The sequence below is a fragment of the Trichosurus vulpecula genome, chromosome 9 (assembly GCF_011100635.1).
Source record: "Trichosurus vulpecula isolate mTriVul1 chromosome 9, mTriVul1.pri, whole genome shotgun sequence".
Lineage (NCBI taxonomy): Eukaryota > Metazoa > Chordata > Mammalia > Diprotodontia > Phalangeridae > Trichosurus > Trichosurus vulpecula.
The window spans coordinates 79,323,867-79,349,980 of NC_050581.1; the positions used below are offsets into that span (position 1 = coordinate 79,323,867).

At 39.6% G+C, this 26,114-nt stretch overlaps 1 protein-coding gene across 1 annotated transcript in view; it reads right to left on the reverse strand.

Moving 5' to 3' along the window:
- The window catches only part of LOC118831563 (katanin interacting protein), a 221,041-nt gene that overhangs the window by 50,382 nt on the left and 144,545 nt on the right, over window positions 1-26,114 (reverse strand). The window contains exons 13-15 of the mRNA XM_036738951.1: window positions 24,907-25,122; window positions 17,635-17,772; window positions 1,356-2,214 (exon numbers count right to left, since the gene is read on the reverse strand). Of these exons, the coding sequence (XP_036594846.1) occupies window positions 1,356-2,214; window positions 17,635-17,772; window positions 24,907-25,122 (1,213 nt within the window). The remainder of the gene's footprint in view (window positions 1-1,355; window positions 2,215-17,634; window positions 17,773-24,906; window positions 25,123-26,114) is intronic.

A 26,114-nucleotide genomic window follows, 5' to 3' on the forward strand; every position in this document is an offset into this window, starting at 1 on the left:
CTAGGAAGTGGGGGTGGAGAGCACAGGTCAGAAAAGTCTTCATGCAGAAGTTGGTGCTTAAGTTGTGTCTTGAAAAAAGAGAGGGGCTCTATGAGGGGGAGGTGACGAGGAAGCACAATGCAGGCACAGGTTTTAATGGTCAGCCATTCATTTTATAGAGAAACTAAGGCCTGAACTAGGGGTGGGGCATCTGCGGCCTCAAGGCCACATGTGGCTTTCTAGGTCCTTGGGTGTGACCTTTCGACTGAGTCCAAGTTTTACAGAACAAATCTGTTTATTGAGGGAATTTTTTGGGTGAAGTTTGGATTCAGGTTCCCCACCCCTGGCCTAGACTATTTCAGGAACTTGCCCGAGCACACACAGGAAATAAATATCAAGCCAGGAGTCAATCTCAGGTCCTCTGACTCCAAATCCAGTGCTCTTTCTACTCCATCTGTAAAATGAGTAATCTATAAAGTGAGACCTTTAGTTATCAAGTTTTATGACCCTATGACTTGAGAATTTAAATTTGATTATAATGAAACTATTTTAAGGAAAATCTCTGTGTAACAAAAAGATGACCAAGTTGCAGCAGAAGGCAATCTAAAAACAACATAAATCTCCCTAATTAAGGAGCTAGTGAAACAATCACTGGCTCAGAAGTCAGAGAAGCTGGGTTCAAAACCCACCTAAGAAGCTTACCACTGTCATGACTTTGGGCAGGTCAGGAAACATGTCTAGGTCTTAGATTCCTCCACTATAAAAGAAGAGAGTTCAACTAGATGGCCTATGGAGTCCCTTCCAGCTCTGGAGCTGGAGTGATCTACAATTCTTTGAACATTTGATATGACCTTGTAATCCTAAAAAAAAGAGTAAATTCCTTCCACAAGCATTTAGCCCCTGCACTGTGGCACTATTAAGGGATATGACTTGTGTGTAATGGGTAATTTATAATTTCTAAATACCTTTCCCTTTTGTTATCATGACCCTTCTAACAAGTGCTAAATCCCAAAGGCTCTTAACATGTCATTGAGCCTTTGAGTAGAAATGACTGGACATAAATTAAAAGGAGACAACGCACCTTGTACTTCATCAGATCAGAATAATAGCAGCCCCCAAGGAAACCCCAAGGAATTCTTATTTATGTTTACCAGGAAAGCTAATAATTGCCTGGCTCTTTGGGAGGTGGGGATCTGACAGTACCTCTGAACATGTTCCAATATAGGCATAAATTAAGCCAGCTATCACTGGATTTAATACCCTTTCTTCTTCTCTCTTAAAATATCTGAAGTCTGTGTGTGTATGTGTGTGTGTGTGTGAGCACGTGTGCGCACGCACTAATGGTGCTTGAGTCCAGAATGATTCTTTTTTCTTACCTTTATTGGTCAGACCTTCATCTCCATGATTACTGTTGAAAGCATCCTTTCTGGAACTCCTCCTCCCACTGATAGGGCGCTCTGGGCCATACCGATCCTTATTAGAAAGTGGGTCAAAAATGTCTAAGTCATCAATGTCCCCTTTCTCAGTTCTTGCCTGTGGCCTGTCACTTGCAATGGCATTACGGCTACTGGCTCGTCCTTGTTCCCGTTGTAGGCATTTGTCATTTTCCTCATTTTCTTCAGGAAATTCTTTAGTGATGTCATCTGACTGTAGTTTGACTTTCAAATGAAGAGGTTCCTCTGGACTCAACCAAGGAGGTTTTTGTTTCCTGCCTTCTGGCTTCTTATCTTTTGTTTTTGAAAAAGACTGTAACCAAGGTGGGGTTTTACTAAGGGGCCGAGAGATTTTTCTGCCTGTGAGTTTTTCTAATTGCTCGGTGATGGTAAGTTCATCATCAGAAGGGTATTTCACAAGAGAGGATTCTGGTGGGTCATTTGGTACATCAACCATGGAGACAGGAGCAGATAACACTTTCAAGTCCTCCTCCAACTTAGACAAATTGTCCTTTGTACAATTAGTAGAGTTCATCTTTATACCAAAGATATCTGATGAGGTTCCATCTGGCTGTGAATAACTGAAAGCAAATCCCTTGTCACCATCTGTGCCGATAGTCTGGCATGTGTCTTTGCTTTCCTCCATATTAGGATTAGCAGAGTTCTCCCGTACATCATTTTTAAGGTCAACTATGGTGCTACAATCAGCAGCCAACTCTCCACTGCCTTTTTCTAACTCTCCATCAAATACAAGATTTTCATTGACATAAAGCTTCACTTTTTTTGCACCTATGTCAAGATCCTGGAAATATAAAAAGAAATGAAGGTTCACATGTGGTATCCAGTTTCTGCATCACAAAGTTCTAGAAAAAGAGGTGATACTGAGAATCATTAGAAATGATATTTTTATGATATATAATGGAAGAAGTTAATACTGACAAATTTCACTTCTATGTAAACTAATTGCTTTGTGAATCAAAGAATTAAAATACCAGAAATATATGGCCTTATTTTAAAAAATGCACTGTGATGTGATGGAAAGGGCCACTGAACTGGGAATCAGGAAACCTGAATTCCAGTCTCGGTTTTACAAAATATTATATAACAGATTGATTGGGTTGACTTTAGGCAAGTCATTTACCTTTTCTGGGCCTCAGTTTCCTCATCTGTAAAAGAGGGAGACTGGACTAGATGATCTTTAGCACCTCCTCCCCCAGGTCTAAAATTTTACTAAAGCGCTTTGGATAGTAAAATATAGCTAGATTAATCTTAAGCCTTTTCCAAAGCTGTGCATTCAATTTGCAGAACCCATCCTAAATTTCTGGTCTGCTATTGTTCCTATGATTTCTGTAGCAATTTGGAACGAGAGCTATCTAGCATGTGTCACTCTAGTTTCAATCAGCCAACTGCTATATGGCTGCCTGCTATTTTTTGAATGAATATTAGTTTGTCAGGAAGGTCAATGATCAAAGTGCTCTTTGAAGTGTTTTTATAGACATGTTCCCTCTGTTCAGCTGAGGCAGGGAACAAATATGTGCCCTGGATCAATCAAAAAATAGATATTCAGTAATGATAATACAGACAAGTGTCAATATCTAGCACTACGTGCTTTTTAGACAAAGTTATTCCAGCAGAAAGACTTGGTGAAATGGAAGTGCTCCCATTTCAAAATAATGGCTGTCTCATGATTAATAGGGCTTGCATTTCCAGAACGATGCCCTCATTTTGCTCTACTTCTTTCTGACTAATGAGAAACAAATATGTTACCATTGTAATACATTATTAATGTGAAAATATTAATGTTATTTCAAACTAAATAATAATTTAGAAAGCCAAAAGGATGGCAATTTTGACTACTATCCTAGGAGCTGAATAATATATTTTATTATATGAGGATACAAATTGGCGATATGGAATGCTGGTTGTCATATATTCATTTGTGTATGCTTAGGTTAAACCCTTGATGGTAAGAGATTGTCAAAGTACAGTGAGTTTCAATTTAACAGACCATTTTTCTTTCACTTCAACAAACATTTGTTGAGTACTTGCTTTGTTCCTGGCACTGGAGGAATTTGTGTTTCTATAGTGCTTTGGAGTTTTACAAAGCACTTGATTCACAATCATGCTATGAGACAGGTAGTATAAATATTCTCATTCCCATTTTACAGATAAGCAAGTAAGCCAAGTACCTTGTCCAGAGTCACAAAGTGAGCAAGTGTCAGAACTGAGAGCGAACCTAAGTCTTCTGACTCCTAGTTCAGGACTCTATATTATAGGCGAGAAAGGCCTTTCTTCATCTTTAATTTATCCTGTATCTAACTTGTTAGTACATAGATATTTGCATGTTGTCTCCCTCATTAGACTGTGCGCTCCTTGAGGGCAGGGACTGTCTTTTGCATTTCTTTGTATCCCCAGTACTTAGCAGAGCCTGGCACATAGTATTAATAGTAATAAATGCTTGTTGAGTTGATGAGATACTCACTCTTCTCATTTTGGATACTTAAAACACCAAGGAGACAGAACACTTAATCAAGGAAACATTTTTATGACCCAGTATATCTCTCATTGTGCATCCCCACCTATATCCTCAGAGAGAAAGGCAGTGTGGTATGGGGGGAAAAACACTGGAGCTAGCATTAGACAATCTCAATTCTGCTACTTCAAAACTGTGTAACCTTGGCTAAGTCCTTCGACCATACCACTACTGATAAAATGAAGGAGTTTGATTAGATGAACCTCATGTCTCTTCTAGCACTTAATCCTATGAAATACATATGAAATACCAAGCCCCACCAAGCCCACTTTCTGAAATCTACCAATTCTTTAAGGCCTAGTTCAAATGACATTTCTACAAGAAATATTTTCTGCTTGATTCAGTAATGTTTCTTCGTACCCCTTTAGATCTCAAATAACACTTGATAAGTGCAGGAGAGGTACAAACCATGTGTCATTTTGTAGCACAATCATTTATGGATGCATGATACTCTCCTATACTGTTAGCCCCAGGAGAGAAGCAATAATATACAGGGTATTATTTAATCTTCATATCTACCTCCTTGGAGAGACAAAGTGGTGGAGTAGCTAGAAAGCTGGCCTCAAAGCAATGAAGGCCTGGATTCAAGTCTGGTCTCTGACTGGCTGCATCACCCTGGGAAAGTCATTTAATCTCTGAGGGCTCTAGGCAACTCTCTAATAGCATAAGGTGTCAATAAGATTCCTAACTACACTGAGAGAGGGAGTTCCCTATACCAATTAAATCATAAGTCCAGTCTCTACTTCCACCCTTGTCTCCTACAATTCTACACTTAGCCTCTAACACCTCTAACTACCCGATGTACTTTACGAACAAAATGAAAGTGGAACCTAGTTAGAAGATGAGCTGGACTTGACCAAATGTGTACAGAAGGTATCAAGCTAGATAAAGCATAATCTTAAAGTGCTCAGGGAATGATTTTTAAGATACCTGAGAGAATGGGTGATTCCAAAAGAATTGATAAGATCACAGTATTATTAGTACAAATAGATACCCAAGAAGACATCATCAACTACTAACTAATCGGCCTAATTACTCATCTCTACAAAATCTTTATGAGAATGGTTTACATACACAGCAAGGGCATCCTTGAAGAAAACACAAGAAGAGGAGAGCAGGCTTTTACAGATGATTTTCTATAGCAGACTCTAAATCAGAGTCACACAACTGACTGCAGAATATAGAGAATAATAAGAATTCACACATTTTATATAGTGCTTTAAGGTTCACAAAGCACTTTACATACATTATCTCATTTGACTTTTTTTAAATTTGAGGATATAAGATATAAGATTCTGACCCCTACTTCTCAGTCTCATTTGCTGGACGATATTCCACATCATTCCAACTGTGGGTATATCCCATAGTTCTACTCTGGGACCTCTTCCTCTCTCTCTCTCTCTCTCTCTCTCTCTCTCTCTATCTCTCTCTCTCCCCCTCTCCCTCTCCCTCTCCCTCTCTCTCTCCCCCCGTATAGATAAAAATAGAATTTCTCTTCTGGTGACCTCATCAACCCCCATAGGCTTAAATATCATCTTTATGATGATTACTCTCAAATCCATATATCCAACCCTAGAATCTCTCCTGAGTTCCAGTCCTATATCACCAAATGAACATTGAACACTTTGAACTGGATGTCCGGTAGGCACCTGAATAATACTCATCTGTTCATAGGATCAGAGCTCTAGAACTGGAAAGGCCTCTCAGAGGTCTAGTCCAATCACTTCATTTTATCAATGGGGAAACTGAGGTCCAGGGAGGTTAGGTGGCTTGCCCAAGGTCATACAGGCAGCATCCACCAGAGGTTGGAATTGAATCTAGGGCCTCTAACTCTAAAGTTAAACTCAACCTGTTTAAGACAGAGTTTATTTATTATCTTTCTCCCTGAACCCATTCCTCTCCCTACCTTCCTTTCTGTTGAAGGCATGACCATCCTTCCAGTCACTCAGATTTCCACTGCAGGTGTCAGTGTTACATCTTCATTCTCATTCACTCCACAGACCCATTACTGGAATGTATTTTCTTATCAACTTTGCCTCTCAGAATCAATCCCTAGTTTCCTTCAAGGCTCATGTCAAATGCCACCTTCTATATGAAGCTTTTCCTGACCCTCCCTCAATTATCTTGTATCTTTTATCTATCCTGTATACAGCTATATGTATATACAGTGTCTTTCCTTGTTATGGTGTAAGCTCCTCAAGGACAGGGTCTGTTGCATTTAGTCCTTGTATCCCAGGGCCTAGCACAGCGCCTGACACATAGTAAGCTCTTAACAAAGGCTTGTTAATTGATGACTTTAAAAAAAAACAAACAACTGACATCATAGAACATAATGCAACATTAAAATCTCTCTCCCAACAAGTTACCTCCCATGATATGTTAAGATCACACTAAGATCCCTTAACAGATCCACAGAGAACCATTTATTCTGAAGGCAATGAAGAACTAATAAAGATATCTGAGACAAAGAAAGATGTGGTGATATTGCTGTTTTAAGAAGATAAACCTGATGTCAGTGTATAGGGCTGATCAGAGCTCAGTGGAGGCAGGGAAGCCAACAAGGATGTTATTGTAATTTAGGAGTGAGGTGATAAGGGACTAAACACAGGCAACGGCAGTGGGAACAGAAACAAAGGGACAGATTTGGAAGGGGATGTGTTTCAAAGGTATAAATGACTGGACTACAACTGATTTGGTGTGAGGGAAACGAGAAAGATGAGCCTGACGATTTAAGATTCCAAAGGTGATAGACTAGTGTTATGTGGCTATTTAAGGAAATAAGGAAGTTAAGAAGGGGAATTGTTGTCAGGAAGGAAGATTAGCTCTGTTTTAGTAATGCTGAGTTTGAGGTGACAGTAGAACCTCCAAGGGGACCAGTCTAGTAGACAGATGTATATGCAGAGATATATGACTTAAATGGAAAATAGGATCAAAACTAAAGATAAGATCTAGGAGGCATGTACATAGAAATGATAGCTGAAACTCATTCAATAGCAAATTGTGAAGCTGTCCTAAAAGGAGATGAAAACTTAACCTTTTAGAGTAGGCTTATTGCCAAATCACATTTCTACATTTGTAGCTACAGTCACATCTGTATGAGGAATACTTGGCAGAATTTGCTTTGGGGTACATCCTACAGGTAGAACTTTCCTATGGATTCTGTCAGTAAAGATGGGCTGCTTGGTATGCTTTGCAAAACTAGACTTCTCATCTGAATTCAGTTTTGCTTTGGTATTCCTGTTGGGTCATGGGAAGCTGTGAATACCATGGTGAACACTGTAAAGCTAAATGCATGGACAATGTCTCACCATTCTAATGTACTTCAGGAAATGAATTCTTTGAAGTTTCCCACATAGGACTTCCCCAATTTCTTAACATGGCCTTCTCTATTTTCCCCTTCCAATCTTTCCTTTTCCTTCCTTCTGTGCTTGTCTCACTGTTTTTTGCTTAGGGGCCTCAGTAATGCTAGAGGCAAACATTTCATTTTATCTGCAATCTGCTCAAGTTTGTGTCTGAATGAATAATAATAATTCTGATGTCTGTTGGTGCTCAAAGGCTTATTAAGTGCTTTCCTTAATATTATTAGCCACATTTTTTACAGATGAGGAAACTGAAGCTTAGAGAGGTTAAGTGAATTGCTCAAGTCCACAAAGCTGCTGAGTGGTAAATGTGGTTCTTAGTTTTTCTTGATTCTCCTCTTGAAACAAGGATCTTCTATGTCATAGACTCTAGGTGCAAGTTTTTTCAATGGTGCATTTGGTGGATTTTTTGTTTTTGTTATTTCTCTAAGAAGAATTACCTAGTGTGGCCAAGGACGAAATAGATTAGACTGAGTGTCAACCTACTGGGATGCCTTTAGGTTCTCAAGTGTTTCTCCGACTCCTGAAAATAGGTGGTTATGATATAGAGGTAGTCTTGGTAGCAAAAGTGTTATGAATGAATAATCTTTGTTCAGTGTTCTCTCCTCTTTTTCATTGGTTCATCATTCATTAGCACCACTGAAATCAACTTGTACATGTTGACTTTCCTTTTAAAATCTCAAAAGTGGTTAATTTCTTTAGGAAATGGAAATTACTCCATCTGGAATGTTAGCTTTTTCTTAAAAGTAAGTTTTTACTGACATCTTTTGTTTTTGCATGATCATAATTATCTTAAATATTCCTCCTCCTCCCCCTCCCTGAGAGCCATTCCTTAGAATAAATAGTAGTATTTTTGAAAGAAGAAAAAAATCAGCACAATCGATCGATATATTGAAAAAGTATGAAAACATGTATAATGTGTAACATCTGTGGATTTTCCCAGAGGGATGAGTTGGAAGTGTCCTCTCATATTTCTTTGAGTCCTGCGTGATCTTTATAATTTTGTTATGTTCACTTTTGATTTTTGGGGGGGTATATATATTGTTTTCTTGGCTCCGCTTACTTTGATCTGCATCAGTTCATACAGATCTCTCTACCCTTCTATGTATTCATTACACATATCATTTCTTAGAGCTCAGTAATATTCCAGTACATTTATGTACCACAATTTATTTGGCCATTCCCCAACTGATGGGCATCTATTTTGTTTCCAATTCTTTGCTATCACAAAATGTGTAAGCCAAAGTATTTTGGTATATAAAGGGACTTTCCATCTCTTATAGTTTTAGCACCCCTTTTGGCATGGTTTTAGAAACAGCATTGCAATTTGAGATGAGACTGATTTATAACTTTTAATGTATTGCCCAGTGTTTTTGTGAACAATGACAGCCTTAGGTTAGGATCCTTGTAGGCCTTTTAAGAATGTGATTACTGGCTTTCCCATCTGACATGAGATCTAAAGTTCTTCATACTTCATATGCACCAATAACATCAGCTTTGGTTTTACTTTTAAAAAATTTATTCATCTTTTACTTCTACATTGCTTATATTTCTCTCTCTCTCTCTCTCTCTCTCTCATACCTCATCTTAAAATGTACACTTTTTAGCAAATAATTTTTTTTTAAGTTCAACAAAACCAACACGCCAACCAAGTTTGAAATTATGTGCAATGTCTTTGCATCCATGGTCTCCCACCTCTTCAAAGAATAGAGAAAAGTTCTTTGAGGTCAAGCTTGGTCACTATAATTTTGGAGCATATGGTTTTGGTTGTTTTGTTATTGTCCTTTCCAGCTATTATGCATATTTTCTCCCCTAGTTCTGTTTACTTTGTTTTGCATCAACTTTCATCGGTCTTCCCGTGCTTCTTTATATTCATCATAGTCATTGTTCCCTACAGCACAGTAACGTTCCACCATCTTCACTTATCATGATTTGTTTAGCCACCTCTCAATTGATGGACGTTCTACTTTGTTTCCAGTTCTTAGCATCTCCAAAAAGTTTAGACTTGATTTTAGAAAGGAGCTCAGTACAAGAATCATCTCAAAGAATGAGGAAAAACAGAGCTGAAATCAGCTGAACAGAAGGAGAGTTTGAGAAAGAAGAAAAAAATGGGTAGAGCCAAGACGGCGGCTGGAAAGCAGGGACTTGACTAAAGCAGGACCCTCCAAACACCTATAAAAATAGCTCTGAACAAATTCTTGAACTGCAGAACCCACAAAATAGCAGAGGGAAGCAGGGCTCCAGCCTAGGACAACCTGGATGGTTGCTGGGTAAGGTATATCACACGGAGCTAGGTGCAGAATGCAGCAGAGCCCAGTGTGGGCTGTGCCCAGACCAACCAGACCGGGAGCCAGGTGGAACAGGCCCTAGCACCCTGAATCAGTGAGCTGTGGCAGTTACCAGACTTCTCAACCCACAAACACCAAAGACAACAGAGAAGGTTAGTGGGAAAAAAGTGCAGGGACAGAGTAAAAGGAGTTCGTGGTTCGGCCACTGCCCTGGGGGGCAGCAGAGGTGGTGCAGCTACAGAACTACAACTGCAGTAGCTTCTGGCCCCAGGCTCACCGGGTGGGAGGAATTAAGTGGCAGATCTGAGCTGGAGTGCAGGGTCTGCTCAGATCTGAGTTGTGGTCCGGGTTGGGGGTTCTTGGGGGAGGAGGAGCACTGGTGTGGTAGAGCTTGCTGTGTAGAAATAGCTCTGAAAACAACAGCACAGCCCCTCAAGCTTGGGACAAAGTACTCTATACTCTACAAGCAGTCATACCCTGACAAAAAATTCAAGGGTCAAGTAGTTGGCTAGGAACATGAACAGGCAGCGAAAATGGACTCAGATTCAGATTCAGACTTTGGAATCTTTCTTGGTGACAAGGAAGACCAAAACATACAGCCAGAAGAAGTCAACAAAGTCAAAGAGCCTACATCAAAAGCCTCCAAGAAAAACATGAACTGGTCTCAGGCCATGGAAGAGCTTGCAAAAAGGATTTGGAAAAGCAAATTAGAGAAGCAGAGGAAAAAAATGGGAAGAGAAATGAGAGTGATGTAGGAAAACCATGAAAAACAAGTCAATGACTTGCTTAAGGAGACTCAAAAAAATACTTAAGAAAACAACACCTTTAAAAATAGAGTAACTCAAATGGCAAAAGAGCTCCAAAAAGCCAATGAGGAGAAGAATGCCTTGAAAGGCAGAATTAGCCAAATGGAAAAGGAGGTCCAAAAGATCACTGAAGAAAATACTACCTTAGAAATTATATTGGAGCAAGTGGAAGCTAGTGACTTTATGAGAAATTGAGAAAGAAAAAAAAGATTTTGGACTAAAGTTGTGCAAACTGACTAGTTACACTAAAGGCATATTGTATATTGTTCATGAATGAGGGCAACTTTATACTTCAAGAAATTGTGATTTCATTGGTATCCATTCTTCAACACTCCTCAGCACTGGCCATAGAAAAAGAAGTAAAATTTACTCCTTACTTGGGCTAAAGACTTTACCCATGCCCTTTATCTCATTCTTTGCATGAGGGATTTGCTTCACTGGGGCATTGCTGACCCAGTTATTTTTTCTCTTTCATGCATCTCCAATCGCTTCAACTTCACTGGATACTTCCCGTCTCTCTATAAACATCCTCAAGTTTCTTTCCACTTATAAAGATTACAATTTAGTTATGCCTTGGTAGATTAGTCTTCATGAGCTGCTATGACCAAAAAAAATTTGGCTAAATATGGCCAGTCTTCAGATATAAAAAACAAATGGTATCACTGAATTATAATAATGTTCTCTTTCTTATATCCTCAAGAGTCCTCATATCAACTGAGAAGATATTCTCTATGTTATGTAGGATGGAGTGATGATAGTTACATCAATATAAAGGAAAGAAAAAATCCCCAGGAAATGAAAAAATTCATTCTAAACATCTCAAGGTAAATGGAAATGTATTAAATAAGGCATTCGAGAAGAGGTTATACCTCACCTTGTAGGCTACCAGGTCTCCTTTAGATATAGGAACTGTCAAGAACTGTCCTGCTTCTGAAAAAAAGGTAATGATGAAAATTCAGGCAACTATTACTCTCCGACTCCCCTGCACATCTACAAACTCTTCATGTGAATCAAACCCTCCTGTGTCAAGGAGGACTTAACAATCCCACCAGTAATCCAGTTTTTGCTCTAGGATTTCTGGTTAAAAATCAAAAAATGAATTATTACCAAATCAAAAAGGGTAAATATTATGAGGTTCCCTTGTGGATTGCAAAAGATGGTTAAAAAAAAACCTCCAATAACAACATTCAACATACCCTCAAAATAGTGGGGTCAATCTGGCAAAGCTGGAATAGAAAGATATCAAAGAAGAAATAAACACTGAATGAAAAACTGAAATGAAGTTGTATGTTGAGTCATTCCAAATCATTATCTACAGAGAAGCTCAACAAAAGGGTATCATCCCCCCAACACTATTCATGTTCAATTTGGATACGGTGTTTTAGCACCTTAATTATATAAATGGAATGATTAAAAACACACGCCTTATGCTAGCCAGTCAATAAACATTTATTAAGCACCTACTATGTTCCAAGCCCTGTGGCTAAGTACTGGGGATATAAAGAAAGGCAAAAAACAATCTTGGCTCTTAAGGAGATTACAGTCCAATGGAGAATACAACATGCAGACAGGTGGATTAGCAGGTTATGAAGGGCTTTAAAAGACAAAGAGAGGATTTTATATTTTATCCTGAATATGATAGGAATCCCCTAGAGTTTACTGAGTAAGAGGAGGGGAGGAGAGGTATGGTCAGACTTTTGCTTTAAGAAGATCACTTTAGCAGCCGAGTGGATGACAGATTGGAGTGGGGAGAGATGTGTGCCTGGCAAGACAGCCAGCAGGCTATTGCAATACTCTAGTGTTGTGATAAGAGCCCCATCACACTCCAGTGTGGTGGCGGTGTCAGAGGAGATAGGGGGCTGTGTGCAAAAAACTATATAAGTTAAAATCAATATGCTTTGGCAACAGATTAGAAGTGGGAGGTGAGAGAAGTGAGCTGAGGATGATACTGAGGTTGTGAGCTTGAGTGACCGGAAGATGGTGATATCCTCAAGAGTAATAGGAAAGTTTGGAAAAGGAGAGGGTTTGGGGGGGAAAGATAATGAATTCAGGTTTGAGACATGTGGAGGAAGCTATAAGCTACTCAGTTTGAGATATCCAATAGGCCAGCTGGAGTTACAAAAGTGGAGGTGAGGGCTGGATAAGTAGATCTGGGTGATAATCAGAAGTCATTGGGATCACAGAGTGAAAGCAGAAGGAAGCTCAGACGATAGTTAGTCCAGCCCATACATGAAGGAGAATCCTTTTTACAACATCAAGGCTTGGTTTAAAGACATCTGGTGAAAGGGAAGCCCTTTCCTCTTAGGGTAGCTCTAATTTTTAATTTCCCATCAAGTTGACAATCCCCTCTTGGCTCCTTATACCAGGCATTCCTAGCTTTACCCTCTGGGTCCAAACAGAACAACTCTAAGTTCTCTTCTACATGACAGCCTTTCAAATGTTTGAAGGCAACTACCATATCCCCTCTGAGTCTTCTCATCTCCACAGACGTTGTCCCAAAGTTATAAGAGCTGTAACTCAAGGAGGTATCTGAGCTTAGAGGTGAGCCTTGATCAAAAAAAGTGAAATGAATATGTCATAAAACACAAAACTGTACCATTCCTTCCCCCCTAAAAGGACCTACTGTGGGCTACGGTTGAGAGACTTCCAGGGCATAGGCTGAAGCCTGGCAGACCAAGAAGCAAAGAAAGACAATGACTTCAAGGTTTCTGCTCAGGAATAGGGCCAGAAACACTGGATTCATTGTCAAGAACCACAATCTGCTTGTGAGGGATTCAGGATAATGAGCTAAGAGACTGGAAATAGGAGGCAGTGAATGGATCAGATGCCTAAATTAGTGCTGGTAGTGGACAGAAGTTTGAGGAACAACTATTGAGACTCTGTCTACCAAAGGGTTCAACAGCAGAATAACAGAGACGGTTTTAGTTTTACAAAGGGCTAACATAATTTATAGCACCCGATTTCTTATGGGTTCACATGTGTTTTTACGCCTTACTACATGAAGCTGGCCTTGCCTTCACCTAAATTAACTACAGATGGATGTCTTCCATTTCATTTTATTTCATTTCAACAAGCATTTATTATGTGCAAAGTGCTAGGGATAGAAAGATGAAAATGAAATGATCCCACTCTCAAGGAGCTTACTACCACTGACTCAGAACCCTCTAAGGAAATAGTCATCCTTACATGGCAGTGGACACTCATATGTGTAGATAGCTTGGAGATTAAGTCTAATGCCAAACAGAGGTATTTTATCCTACAGACCACAGGGATTGCCCCACTGGAGTTCAGCATGAAGGGTAGTTTCATGGTTACACCTGCACTTTAGGAAAATCACTTTGGCAGCTATGTGGAGGATGAGTTAGAGTGGGAAGATAAGCCAGGGACACCAATTAGGAGATTCCTGCAATAGTCCAGGAGAGAGGTAACTGCCTGAATGATGAAAAGGGGACATTTGTGAAAGATGATGTGGAGAAAGAAGACATAAGATTTTCCAGATGACTGGTTATGTGGGTGAAGGTATAGAGGAAGGATGACCCCAAGGTTATACACCTGTGTGACCAAGAGAATGATGGTACACTGAGCAGCAGGAGGGAAGCTCAGGAGAGGAGTGGATTTGGGGTGGGAGATGAACAATGAGCTCTATTTTATACATTTTGAGTCTGAGGTGCCTATGAGTCATCCAGCCCAAAATTGCCAATAGGCAGTGAATCCAGAGAGAGACTAGGGCTGACTACACACACACACACACACACACACACACACATACATATCAAACAATAATTGAACCCTTGGGATCTGATGAGGTCATCAAGTGAGTTTAGAGAGAAAAGGGAGCTCAGGACAGTGCCTGGGCAGAAGGACACCCACAGTTAGTGGGCATGGAATGGATGATAATTCAACAAGGGAGACTAAAAAAAGAACAGACAAATAGTAGATCTGCGAGAGAGAGAGAGAGAGAGAGAGAGAGAGAGAGAGAGAGAGGGAGAGAGGGAGGGAAAGAAGGAGTTAGAGAGAGAGAGGAAGAGATAGGGAGAGAGAGAGGGAGAGAGAGAGAGACACAGAGGGAGACAGAGAGAGGGAGACAGAGAGAGACAGAGAGGAGAGAGGAGAGAGAGAGAGAGAGAGTCAGGAAAATCCAGAGTGGAGTGAATGTCATAGCAGAAAGATCAAGGAAGATGAGAACTGAGAAGATATTAGATTTGACAATTAAGAGATCATTGGTAACTGTGGGGACAGTAGTATCAGTTGAGTGATGAGGTCAGAAGCCAAAATGCAGAGGGTTCAGAAGAGAGTTAGAAGAATAAGCACCTGGTATAAATAAACAGCTTTTGGAGGGAGTTTGGTTGAGAAAGGGAAGATATAGGATGACAGCGATCAGAGATGATAGAATCTAATGAGGACTGTTTAAGGATGGGGAGACTTGGGTGTATTTGAAGGCAGCAGAGAAGGGATCTGTAAATAGAGAGAGATTGAAATTTTGAGAGGGAAGGTGATAACGGAGGCAATCTTTTGGAGAAGAGTATGTGTGGTGGGGCAGCTAGGTGGCACAGTGAATAGAGTACTGCCCTGGAGTCAGGAGGACCTGACTTCAAAACTGGTCTCAGACACTTGACACACTTATGAGCTGTGTGGCCTTGGGCAAGTCACTTAACCCCAATTGCCCTGCCTTCCCCTCTCCAAAAAAAAAAAAAGAGTACATGTGAGGAGTTATCCTTAGGGAGGAGAAGGGCTACAGCATCATCCAGGAGGAGACCAGGGGGGGTGGGGGTGGGGTGTGTGGGATGGAGATGATATCAAGGAGATGTGCAATGAGGAGCTGGGATTGTCATGTGGAGCACAGAGGAGAAAAGAGAGTTAATGGCTTTGGTTTTTTGTTTTTTCAGTAAAGCATGAGGCCAGGACCTAAACTGAGAGGGTTGGGGGAAGAAGTATGGTGAAAGGCTTGATGAGAGAAGAGAAGATTTGTAATAGCCCTTGAAGAGAGTAGGATTCAGAATCAGTTAGGGAGAAGTAAAAGTATTGCCATGCTTCAGTGATGAAGCAGTTGATACTGGACTGTTTTTTGTTCTCTATTTTCAAAGCATACCTATGACATTATAAGTGACGTCTTGACTTGTGCATGAAGTGGATTTAAGTGAGGCAGAGGCGCACAAAGTTGTCAGCCTCTCTCTTCCTGAGAAGAGTCCAGTGGCAGGACAAAAGTCAAGTTGACTGGCAACGGCCTAGGATGCAGTGAATGACCTTGGCGTCTTCAATGCCTGACCAAGCTCTAAGTGCTTCAGCAGCCTTCATGGCCACTGGAACAAACTGTTCTTATCTTATCTTACATTCTTTCGGGGGAAGTCTTCATATGCTTGGGGTAGACACCTCCCCACCGAATCACCAATGGGTTTGAGACCCCTCAGTTCTCCTCAACCTGGTTTAGCCTGTCTGCTGGTTTACCAGAGTGTAACTGGAAGTGTGCTGCCCATACTACAGCTCCTTGGAGACAAAGGTGACAGCTGGGTGAAGCAGGTGAATGCCAAAGGTAGAAAAGCAGCCCTGAAAAGGGCTTGGAAAACCCCCAAAACAGAGGTGCTCATCCTCCCCGAATACCCCATACATAACATGTACTTGGACCCAGATGTTCTAGGCACTGTGCCAGACACTGGAAATACAAAGACAAAACATAAACATTCCCTGTCCTCAAGAAGCTAACAACACTCTCCAGCAGTCAGGTCCCTGTGCTCCATGAAGTTGCTATGGGGTTCTCAGGGTTAGGTCACATTTACAAGACATACCCTGCTTCCCTAGATTCACAGCTCTGTCCACAAAGCTTTGCCACTACACGAGAGAAATGTAACAGGTTTCCAGTAATGCGTATATATTCCATATACTATACCACCCATATAACACGTTTTATCACAATAAGTAAAGGATCATGTCTTCAAGGTACTTTAAAAAACACAAACTGAAAATGGGCTTTTGAGTAGATACCCATCAGTCAGGAGAACTGGGTAAAATTTAAATTAGGGAATAAATACTAGGCCACAAAGTAAAAAAGCAAGGCCTGCTCAAAAAAGCAGCATATCTTAAAATAAGAAATGATTCTCACTTTTTCCATTCCTGATTTTATCACTTTCTAAGCAGGCTAAATCAGCTATCCAAATGTAATTTTTCTTCTCCGTATTTTAAATGGATAAAACGCTGTATTAACAAGATTCATATACTCCACGACGCTACATTTCCAATAAACTCTTGTTTCTTTTATTGAAAAATTTGCAATAATACCTTGATACTGAAAATATCAAACCAAATTAACCTCTAGTAGCATTTGTTTGTGTTTTTCTTCCCCCAGTAAATTCTGAAAACAGATGGGTTATAATTTCATAAGCAGTAGCCCTTGTCAAGGAGCTCAAGTCCTCCAGATTCTGTTTTGTATTTTAAAAATACAACCCAAATGTTTAATCTTTGCAGGAAATGTCTCTGGAAATACATGCAATGACACAAAACTGTTGTGCAGAACCTTGTACTTAGGACCACCTCTCCAATCTGTGGCTGCATGTTTTCTTTGCATTGGCATAGCTAGACAGAAAAGAGAACCAGGCATAAAGAATGAAGCTAATCTTCCTCTGTAATCCAGTACATAAAATCCTCTTTCACTCTGTGCATGCGATACTGTGGCAACAATAAGCCACATTACCATGAACTATGGTATCATCATTTCATCACCCATTTCAGAATGGGTGCAGCACCAGAGCTGATGGACCAGATCAATGGGGATCTATAACGTAAGGACATTTGTATGCAACAACACATGATGTCCTGTAGCCAGTATCCAATGTATAGTGAAGCATTTAGTTTTACCAGGAAGTAGCTAAGGAAACCATCACACTCTTATGTAAATGTTCTTCCTAGCAATAGGACTTTTACCATGGGCTAGGATAAAAAGACACACTTTGTAGGATCTTATTTTGACCCTTTATTAGAACACCTGAATATTCTTTTCATGCCTCAGGAAAAGATGTTCTAATCGCTATAAAACCAAATTCCAAAATATGAGGACACTAGGACATAAGAATGAATATAATACACAATCTACTTGACATACCCTCCTCTCTTCCACTATTGTCAGGTTAGATAAGGAAGTGCTTCCCTATACCTATTTAACTGCTTCAAGAACTGGGACAACCCCTGAGTACCTGGGTACTTTAATCAACTGAGTACATAGCAAGAAACTGAGTCATTACTTACACTGTAAGTTGTCCAGTAATTCCAAAGCTTGATTTTGGAGACGCCAAATTCATAGGATTGTCTAGTATTGCGGATGATAAAGAAAAGCTGAACTGGAGGGTGGAAAGGACAGGTCCACAACGAGAGCTCTTTAGTACTCTGAAAACCAATGAGCAAAGAAAGCCATGAGTACATCTTCCCTTTTCCCCAAAGTAAATATCTGTGATTAATTCTTCATCTAATTAAAAAGAGCGGAGGGCATGAACCATCATAGAAAGCTGGCTCCCATGCCACCTCTTCTATATACAGCTGCAGGCTCCTGACCCTTGTATCTGGCAGGAAGTCAGCTCACTCCCCTCTGATTTGCCACCCACAATGAATTGTGAAGGCAGGTCACCATTTGGTCTATTTTAATCAACTTAATCAGCTTTGTGCAGCCCAGGGAAAATGGGGGAGGGAAGGGGATGAGAAAGAGGCTATTGTTCAACTGACATGTGAAGACTTTTAAGTTTAATAAAATTAAAAACAATTTAATGATATGCTCAACCTGTTCTTGGGATGAGACCAGTGCATTATACCTTGGGGTTTATTTCTCTTTTTTTATAGGTCCTCACCCCGCAGAATGTCTTTACCTCCCAATGAGCCTGACTAGTCCCCTATGCCATGTACCACTCGCAGACAAATCTAAGTTGTTCTTCTGAATAAATTTGCATCAGCAATATTTCATACTATTGATAGCATTTATTTTGGACAGAGAAGGAAAAAAACCCCCTGAAAACTACAGACATCTGGAAACTTTTCTCAAACAAGCATTTGATAACTTCATTCAAGTTTCCATCCTATAGTCTTCAGAGGATTATCTTCGTCGTTATCATTATCATCATTAATATCATCATCATCAATTCCTACTTGTCCACAACTCGACTATGCGCTTGGCACTGTACTCCTTGAGAACTTCAGTTTTATTTAAGAAGAGGAACATCCTGTACTCCAGCATGTCTCAACTGGGCTTTCCTTGTCATTGAAAATGGGCCCAGTCCTTGCCCAAGTGCTGTGAAAGAGGTGAATGGCAGCATCTGGACCTCTTCAGGACCCCAGGAATTTGGATGCCTGGGACTCCAGCTGCCACTGAGAACAAAGATGGTTTCTTACTTGTGACAACGGTGCCTTTCAGATGAGAGAGAAAATTGTTTTTACAAGAGAGAGGAAGAGACAGTTTTGAGGGCTTATGACTAATTTGGGCAAGTTCCATAAGCCACACATGAACTTTTTCTATTCTGGGAAGTTTGGATGGAGTATACAAGGTACTAAAAAATCCAGTGGAAGGGTGGGAGTGATGAAGGCAGTGGCTCATCCTTGGTTCTAAAATTCTGATTCTGAAATGGGCCTTTATGGCTACTTGACAAATAGAAATTGAATAAATCCCAACCCTGAAATGAGGCCGTGGTCTTGCAATTGATCTTCCTTCTCATTTCTGTCTGCTGGAGGAATGAAGAGGAGTTAGCAATAACAATCATGTAGAAAGTAAAAGAATATTAATCTATGTAGAACTGAGGTCTTTATTAGCAACTAAGATGTTTGAGATTTAGTTCCCACAAGTTCATTCTTTTAAAGATAAAAGACTAGGTAGTCATGATGTTTAGGAGTTGAACTACCTATAAAAACCAGGCTGGAAAAGTTTCCATAATACCATGCCAGTAGGTATAATTTCCAGGGATAGTTCCCTCCTTATAAAAGCACAAAAAACCTCAGGTTACTCTACAGGACCTGGACAAGTGCCCAGCTGCCCTTTAAAGCATATTTACCTTGCCTGTCTCACCCTTCTGTTCTCCCCTCAATACTCTGTATTTAGAGCCTCTTCTCTCTCTGACCTACACGTCTCTCCCAGGGACACTTGCTACAAATATATTTTAAAGGCAGAATGTTCTGATGGACCAGGCCCAGGGCTGGAATCTGGGGCTGTGAAGTTAGTGTGTGAAGCTGATGGTACTGGCTAACAGGAAGAATTGGTGCCAAAAAAGTAGGTGGAATTTAGTCTACTCTCAGTGTGGACTTAGAGATTTAGACCCTGAACCCAGGGTGAGGACAGCTGCCTTATGTCATAATAGAAATGCTAAAAGAAATCTCAGGCAGAAGGTGCCAAAATTCCTACTGTGGTCACATGGCAATGTTTCACTGCTTTAGGCAACCACAGGAAAAGGCGTAATAATCAAGAAATTGGTCCACATCAAATCCAATGGCTCTTTTTATTACCCTTGTGATGCTTATGTCTATGTATCATGTTTCCAAAATGTTGAAGCTATTAGAACCAATGGTGTGGAAGACAGTGAGCCAAACTAAGTCTCAGAAGCAAAGGTTACAGCTTTACAGATTAGAATCCTAGTGCTAGACAGTAACTTAAAAGGTCACATCTTCTAGGCAGATGGATACTTAATTAAGCTATCTGAGGTGGATAATTATCTGACTTATTTTCCAAGGACTTAGAATCACAGAATGGAAAATAACATAAGGATGTTCCAATCTCATTCCCTTATTGAACAGAAAAGGAAACTGAGGCTCAGAGCAATAAAATGGCAGTCAGGACAAGAATGCAAGTGTTCTTCCTGACTCCTAATCTAATGCACTAACACGTGCACTTACTTCAGGGATAATGTTTCCACATTCTTCATTAGTAGACTAAGGTTGACTCTCTTTTGGAGATTATGCTAAACCACAAGCTTTGGCTGCCATTTTTTTTCCTTTGGCCTACTGGATGAAAAAGTGGCTTTTGTGTTCTTACCATTTCTTTATATACTTAAAGACTGTTATTAAGTTCCTTTCCAAAAAGGTTTTGTCTCCCCCCCACCCACTGCCCCACTCTATGAATTCCCCATCCCTTTTCATTCTTTGAATCAGTTTCATTGTTCCTTTCTATATTCTTTCCAGGTTTCAAAAGATAAGAGGCCAAAACCATCCTGACCAGTGCCAAGCAGAATGAGCAAACCACAGCACCAATATGCCTTTGTCAATGCATCTAAATATATCAGCTATGGCTGGAAGGTCAGTGTATATACACTTCTTCCTATATGTTCTATACCTGCGCTGTTGGTTCTTTGGATAAACAGCATTTTTCTAATTTTTTTGGAGGCTATTTTAAATTCTATTTCAGCTGAAATGCTAGACATCCCTAATCAATATGACATAATTTGCAAATCTGGTTCATGTTTCCAGTTTAATGATAAAATCAAAGGGCATTAACCATGGAAATTATACTAGGCGTAGCACTAACCTTTGAGAGGATATGTACCCCTCTCCAGCTGAGCTTGAACCATTGATAATTCCTTAGGCACAACCCTCTGGTCAGTCTCACCTCTACAATGCTTCCTTTCACTCCTTCCCCAACACTCTAGCTATGTGACCCTGAGTAAGTCATTTAACCCCTCCAAGCCTCAGTTTCCTCATTTGTATAATGAGGGGATTGGACTCTATGAACTTTGAGGTCACTTACTACTTTAAATCTACGATCCTATCATCATTCTGTTGCTTCTCTTGGTTCTGCTTCTTTGCCCCACTTCTGACAGCCTCCTTCAGACTTCCCTGTCTATCATTAGCACCACCATTCTCCCAGTGAGCAGTGGTTGAAACTTAAAGAGTCGTCTTTGATTTAGTCTTCTATATCTATCACATCTAACCAGTCACTAAGGCTTTTATTTTTTTCTGAAATGCTTCTCATACTTCTTCTTTATGCCCACTGCCATCACTCTGGTCAAGGCCCTCTTTACCTCATAATCTAGATTGTTTTTTAAAAGTTTAAAAAAAAATCTTAAAGAAAACCAGCAGAGTCATGTCTCTTAACCCCAAACCTTTGCAGATGAACCCTTCCTTGTAACAAAGAAATACATTCACCCAAAGTGATCATGCCCCATGCCTGGATTATTGCAAATTCCTCCTTGCTGGGCTCTCTGTTTCTCTCCCCTGTCAATCGCTAATTCCTGCCAATTTTCCCTAAGAACTACTTTTATTATATTACTTACCCCTTTCAAAACCCTCAAGGAATTCTTATTTCCTGCTACAATAACCCTACACTCCCCTGCCTATCTCTTTTGAGGCCCCTTGTGGCCTGCCTCCACTACACGTATCTACCAGCATGGTGTTACAGAAAGAACACAGGACTAGGAATCAGGAGATTCCTGAGTTTAAGTACAGCTCTGCCACGAACTAATTGTGTGACCTTGGATGAGTCATTAACTTTGCTGTGACTCAGTTTCTGGCTTTATAAAAGGATGTGCTGAACTAGGTGGTCTCTAAAATTGCTTTGCAGCTCTAACAATCTAGGGTGATTCTGTGTGCTCAGGCTATTTCTAGTCCTAATATTCTATATTCTCTAGGCTAGGAATCTTAAACCTTGGCTTGTGACAGTAATGTGACTGTCATCACTGTACAAATCTGAGCAGGCCACTTCTTTATTCTGGGTGGGCCTCAGTTTCCTCCTGGGGATGTTCCTGACTAACATTCGGTCATTCTGTGCCTTTGCTCCCACTATGTTTTTCACCTGGAATGCTGCCTTTTTGTCTGTTTTCCTTGTCAAAATCCTGTCCAGCTCAAATCCATCCTAGCTAATTATCCTAGCTCTCAAAGATCTCCCTCTCCTTTGGGTCCCAACAATATCCATCTATTCCGAACAATGCGCTTATAAACTATCAGGCATCAGCCACTGGCATTTTATGTGTCATTCTCAATACCACAAGGAGACTCTTAGCTTCTAGAAGGTAGAAGAAATGTCTTCTTCTTCTGTTTCTCCTTACATGAGATTGGGTCTACAGTAGATTAACAAATACTGATTGACTGATTCTCAAATTGGGATTCCCACGGTCTCCCCAGGGATGTGAGCAGTGAATTGCAGACCCTGTAGCAATGAAGCCCCAATCAACATTCTGGTAAAAAGTGGCAAACAGCAAGCTCCTCATCTCTTGGCTCTTCCCCTTGTGCTCCCTACAGCCTCTAAGTCTTTAAGATCTTATGTGGGAGACTGAAAGTGTGAGGCTCTGGACAGCTGTTTACTGACAGCTGTTTACTGAAGCATAGTCAAGATCAATTAATCAATCAAAAACATTTATTAAGCACCTACTATTTGCTTCTTTGGATGGAAGAGAATCAGGTGATGGAAAAAGTAGAGACACTCTAGACCCTGCCCCATATATATATATATACACACATACCTATATATATATACACATACCTATATATATATATATATATATATATATATATATATATATATATATATATATATATACACACATATTTTCTTAATCACATGTGACATTTTCACCATGTATTTTATATGTCGGTAAAAATGTCTGAACTCCAGCTGGATTCCATCTAATACTTCTCTTTTACTTACATGATTTAGCCATTTTAGGAAACTTTAAAGAAGAGCAATTCAATTAAGCTGATACACTAAATGTCAGCTTCTGAGGGTTGGTTGGGTAAAAAGAGTAAAGCAATTTCTGTACTCTCTACTTCACAGAAGCAAGGAAGAAAACAGAGAAACCAATTGGAATGTTCCATATGGTTAGAATCTACAGATGGAGAGATAACCTCTTATTTTGGGATATAAATCAGTGATTCTAACTTTAACTATATGTGATGAAAAATCCTTTAAAAAAGAAAAAGAAAAGAAAGAAAGAAAATATTTATGATGTGTCCCATAAAATGGTAGGCTTTGATGTCTACTTGGCAAAAACTCAAGGAAAAAAACAGGTTTCTGTTAGATAAACTCAAAAGACCTCAACTGCTTGGTTAAGAACTTAATATTCAACAAAACTACTGGAAAATTGGAAAACCGTTTGGCAGAAATTAGATTGAAACCGGCACCTCACACCATATACCAAGATCATCTCCATATGAAAACAAGACTTAGATATAAAAAGTCATATCATGAACAAATTGAAGGAGCAAGGAATTTCCTATTAGAGCTATGGATAGAGGAAGTGTTCATGACCATATAAGGGATGGAGAGGTTCATGGAAGGTAATATGGACAATTTGGATTACATAAAATTTAAAAAGTTTTTGCACAAAGAAAATTAATGCAACTAAAATTAGAAAGGAAACAGTTACCTCGGGGAAAAATCTTTGCAGCAAGTTTCTTTGATACATGTCTCATTTCCAAGACATATCAAGAAATTATTTAAATTTATAACACTATGAGGCATTCCCAATTAATAATAGTGAAAGGATTTGAACAGTTTTCAAAGAAAGAACTCTAAGACATCAACAGCTATAATGGAAAAAATGCTCCAAATTACTAATAACGATAAGAATGCAAATGAAAGCAACCTCATCAGACTGGCAAATACTACATAAAAGAAAAACTGACAAATGCTGAAGGAGCTACAGGAAAACAGGTACATTAATGTACCAGCAACGGAGTTATGAATTGGTCCAGCCATTTTAGAAAGCAATTTGGTACTATGCCTAAAAGTTATTAAAACCTTTTACGTAGTAATATCACTATTAGGCCTGAACCCCATCCTCAATGAAAAAGGAAAAGGACCCATTTTTACAATTTGTAGAAGCTCTTTTGGGCAAAGAACTGAAAGCTAAGCCATCAACTGAGGAATGGCTGAATAATATATAGCATATGAATGTAATGAAATATTATTATACTGTAACAAATAATCAAGAGAACAGTTTTGGAGAAACCTGGGAAGACTTGTAGAATTAACATAGGAAAACAATTTATATAATAACACCAACACTGTAAAAACAAACAATTTTGAAAGACTAAGAACTCTGATCAATATAATGGTCAGCTGCGGTTCCAGAGTACCAAGAATGAAGCATGCTATCCAATTCCTGAAAGAGACGTGATGGACTCAAGATGCAAAATTAGACATATATTTCTGGACATGGTCAATGCAAGAAATTGTTTTGCTTTAATATCCATATTTGTGGGTTTTTTTTTCCTTTTTTAATGAGGGAAGTGGGATAGGGAGAAAATTAATGCTTGTTAATTAAAAAAAGTTCCATTAAAAAATTTTTAAGTAGGTCCTTATGCTTCATTGACTCTTAGAGATGAAAAATCCTCAACAGCTCTAAAGGTCAAGGGCCCATAAGTATGACCCATAATTACAAGGATCAGGGATCTATAGAATGGGACATTTGAGAGAGAGTATGTTTGGATGTCATGTCTTGCCTTTCCTACAGTAATTTTGTGGAGAATTAAAGACTAATTAACTTTAAGCTCCTCTGAGTAAAAGTGTCAAATACATTAAGGGCATAAAAGGAAAAAAAATAAGCACAAACTTACAGCCAGGTTTCTATTGACAAGGCAGCTCAGGTCCCCAGGCTTGTCAGTATTTCGGATATCCACATCATGAGGTGACACAAACACCTTTTCATTGTTGAGGTCAAAGAATTCAACTTCTGTCAGACCCACACAGACCTCATTTCCCCAGTTGGACAGAATTTCCATGGTCACATAAATGGCATCTTTGATCTCTTCTACTTTGGTTCTCAATGCATCCTTAAAAAAAAAGACAACTAATAAAAATACAGCAGGAATGTTAGAGTCTACAGGGACATGTGTTTTGCTTCTTCACTGGATATATTTGTTACCATTTCCATCAATCACATATCAAAAAAATATTTACTCCATTCATTTTACTACCTTCCTATCTCCATGGCAGAGGGACAGGAATAGTGCTCTCCTCTCTCTCTCTCCATCTCTCTTATACACTCTCTGTCTTTTTCTCTCTTCTTTGACATAGGAATAACCTGCTTAATATCATTAACTACTTCTATAAAAACATAACAGGAGGTAAAACAGCATTATAGAGTTGGTTAGTTTGACAATAGTTAATATTCTTAGTGACAATGAAAAGCCACCCAAAGCTTGAGGAAATTAATGCTGCTACTGGGGTTCAGGTTCTAATGATTCTGTGAAGTTGTATAATGGGAAAAAATCCCCACTGGATATAGAGTCAGATTACCTGGGGTTTAGTCTCAGTGCTGTGAATAACTAGTCAAGTGATCACGAACAGGTCATTTAATTTCTATGGGTCTCCATTCCCTCATTTGTCAAGTGAAATTGGACTAAATTATCTCCAGTGACCCTTCTAGTCCTAAATTCTATGATGATTAATGTTAGGCCTCACTGAGACCATGTGGTCACACCAAAACCTTAAACATTCTACTCACCCTCATTTTTCAGCAAAGCTCCTATTATCTACTGATAGTCTGTGTCTCAGTGGATAGAATGCTGAGCTTGAAGGTGGGAAGACCCATCTTCCTGAGTTCAAATCTGGCCTCAGACATGTACTAGCTCTGTGACACTAGGCAAATCACTTAACCCTATTTGCCTTAATTTCCTCATCTGTGAAATGAGCTGGTGAACATGGCAAACCTGAGCTGGTGAACATGGCAAACCTCTCCTGTATCTTCGAGAAGAAAACCCCAAATGAGGTCACAAAGGGTCAGATACAACTAAAACAACTGAACAATAGTCTACCTAGATTC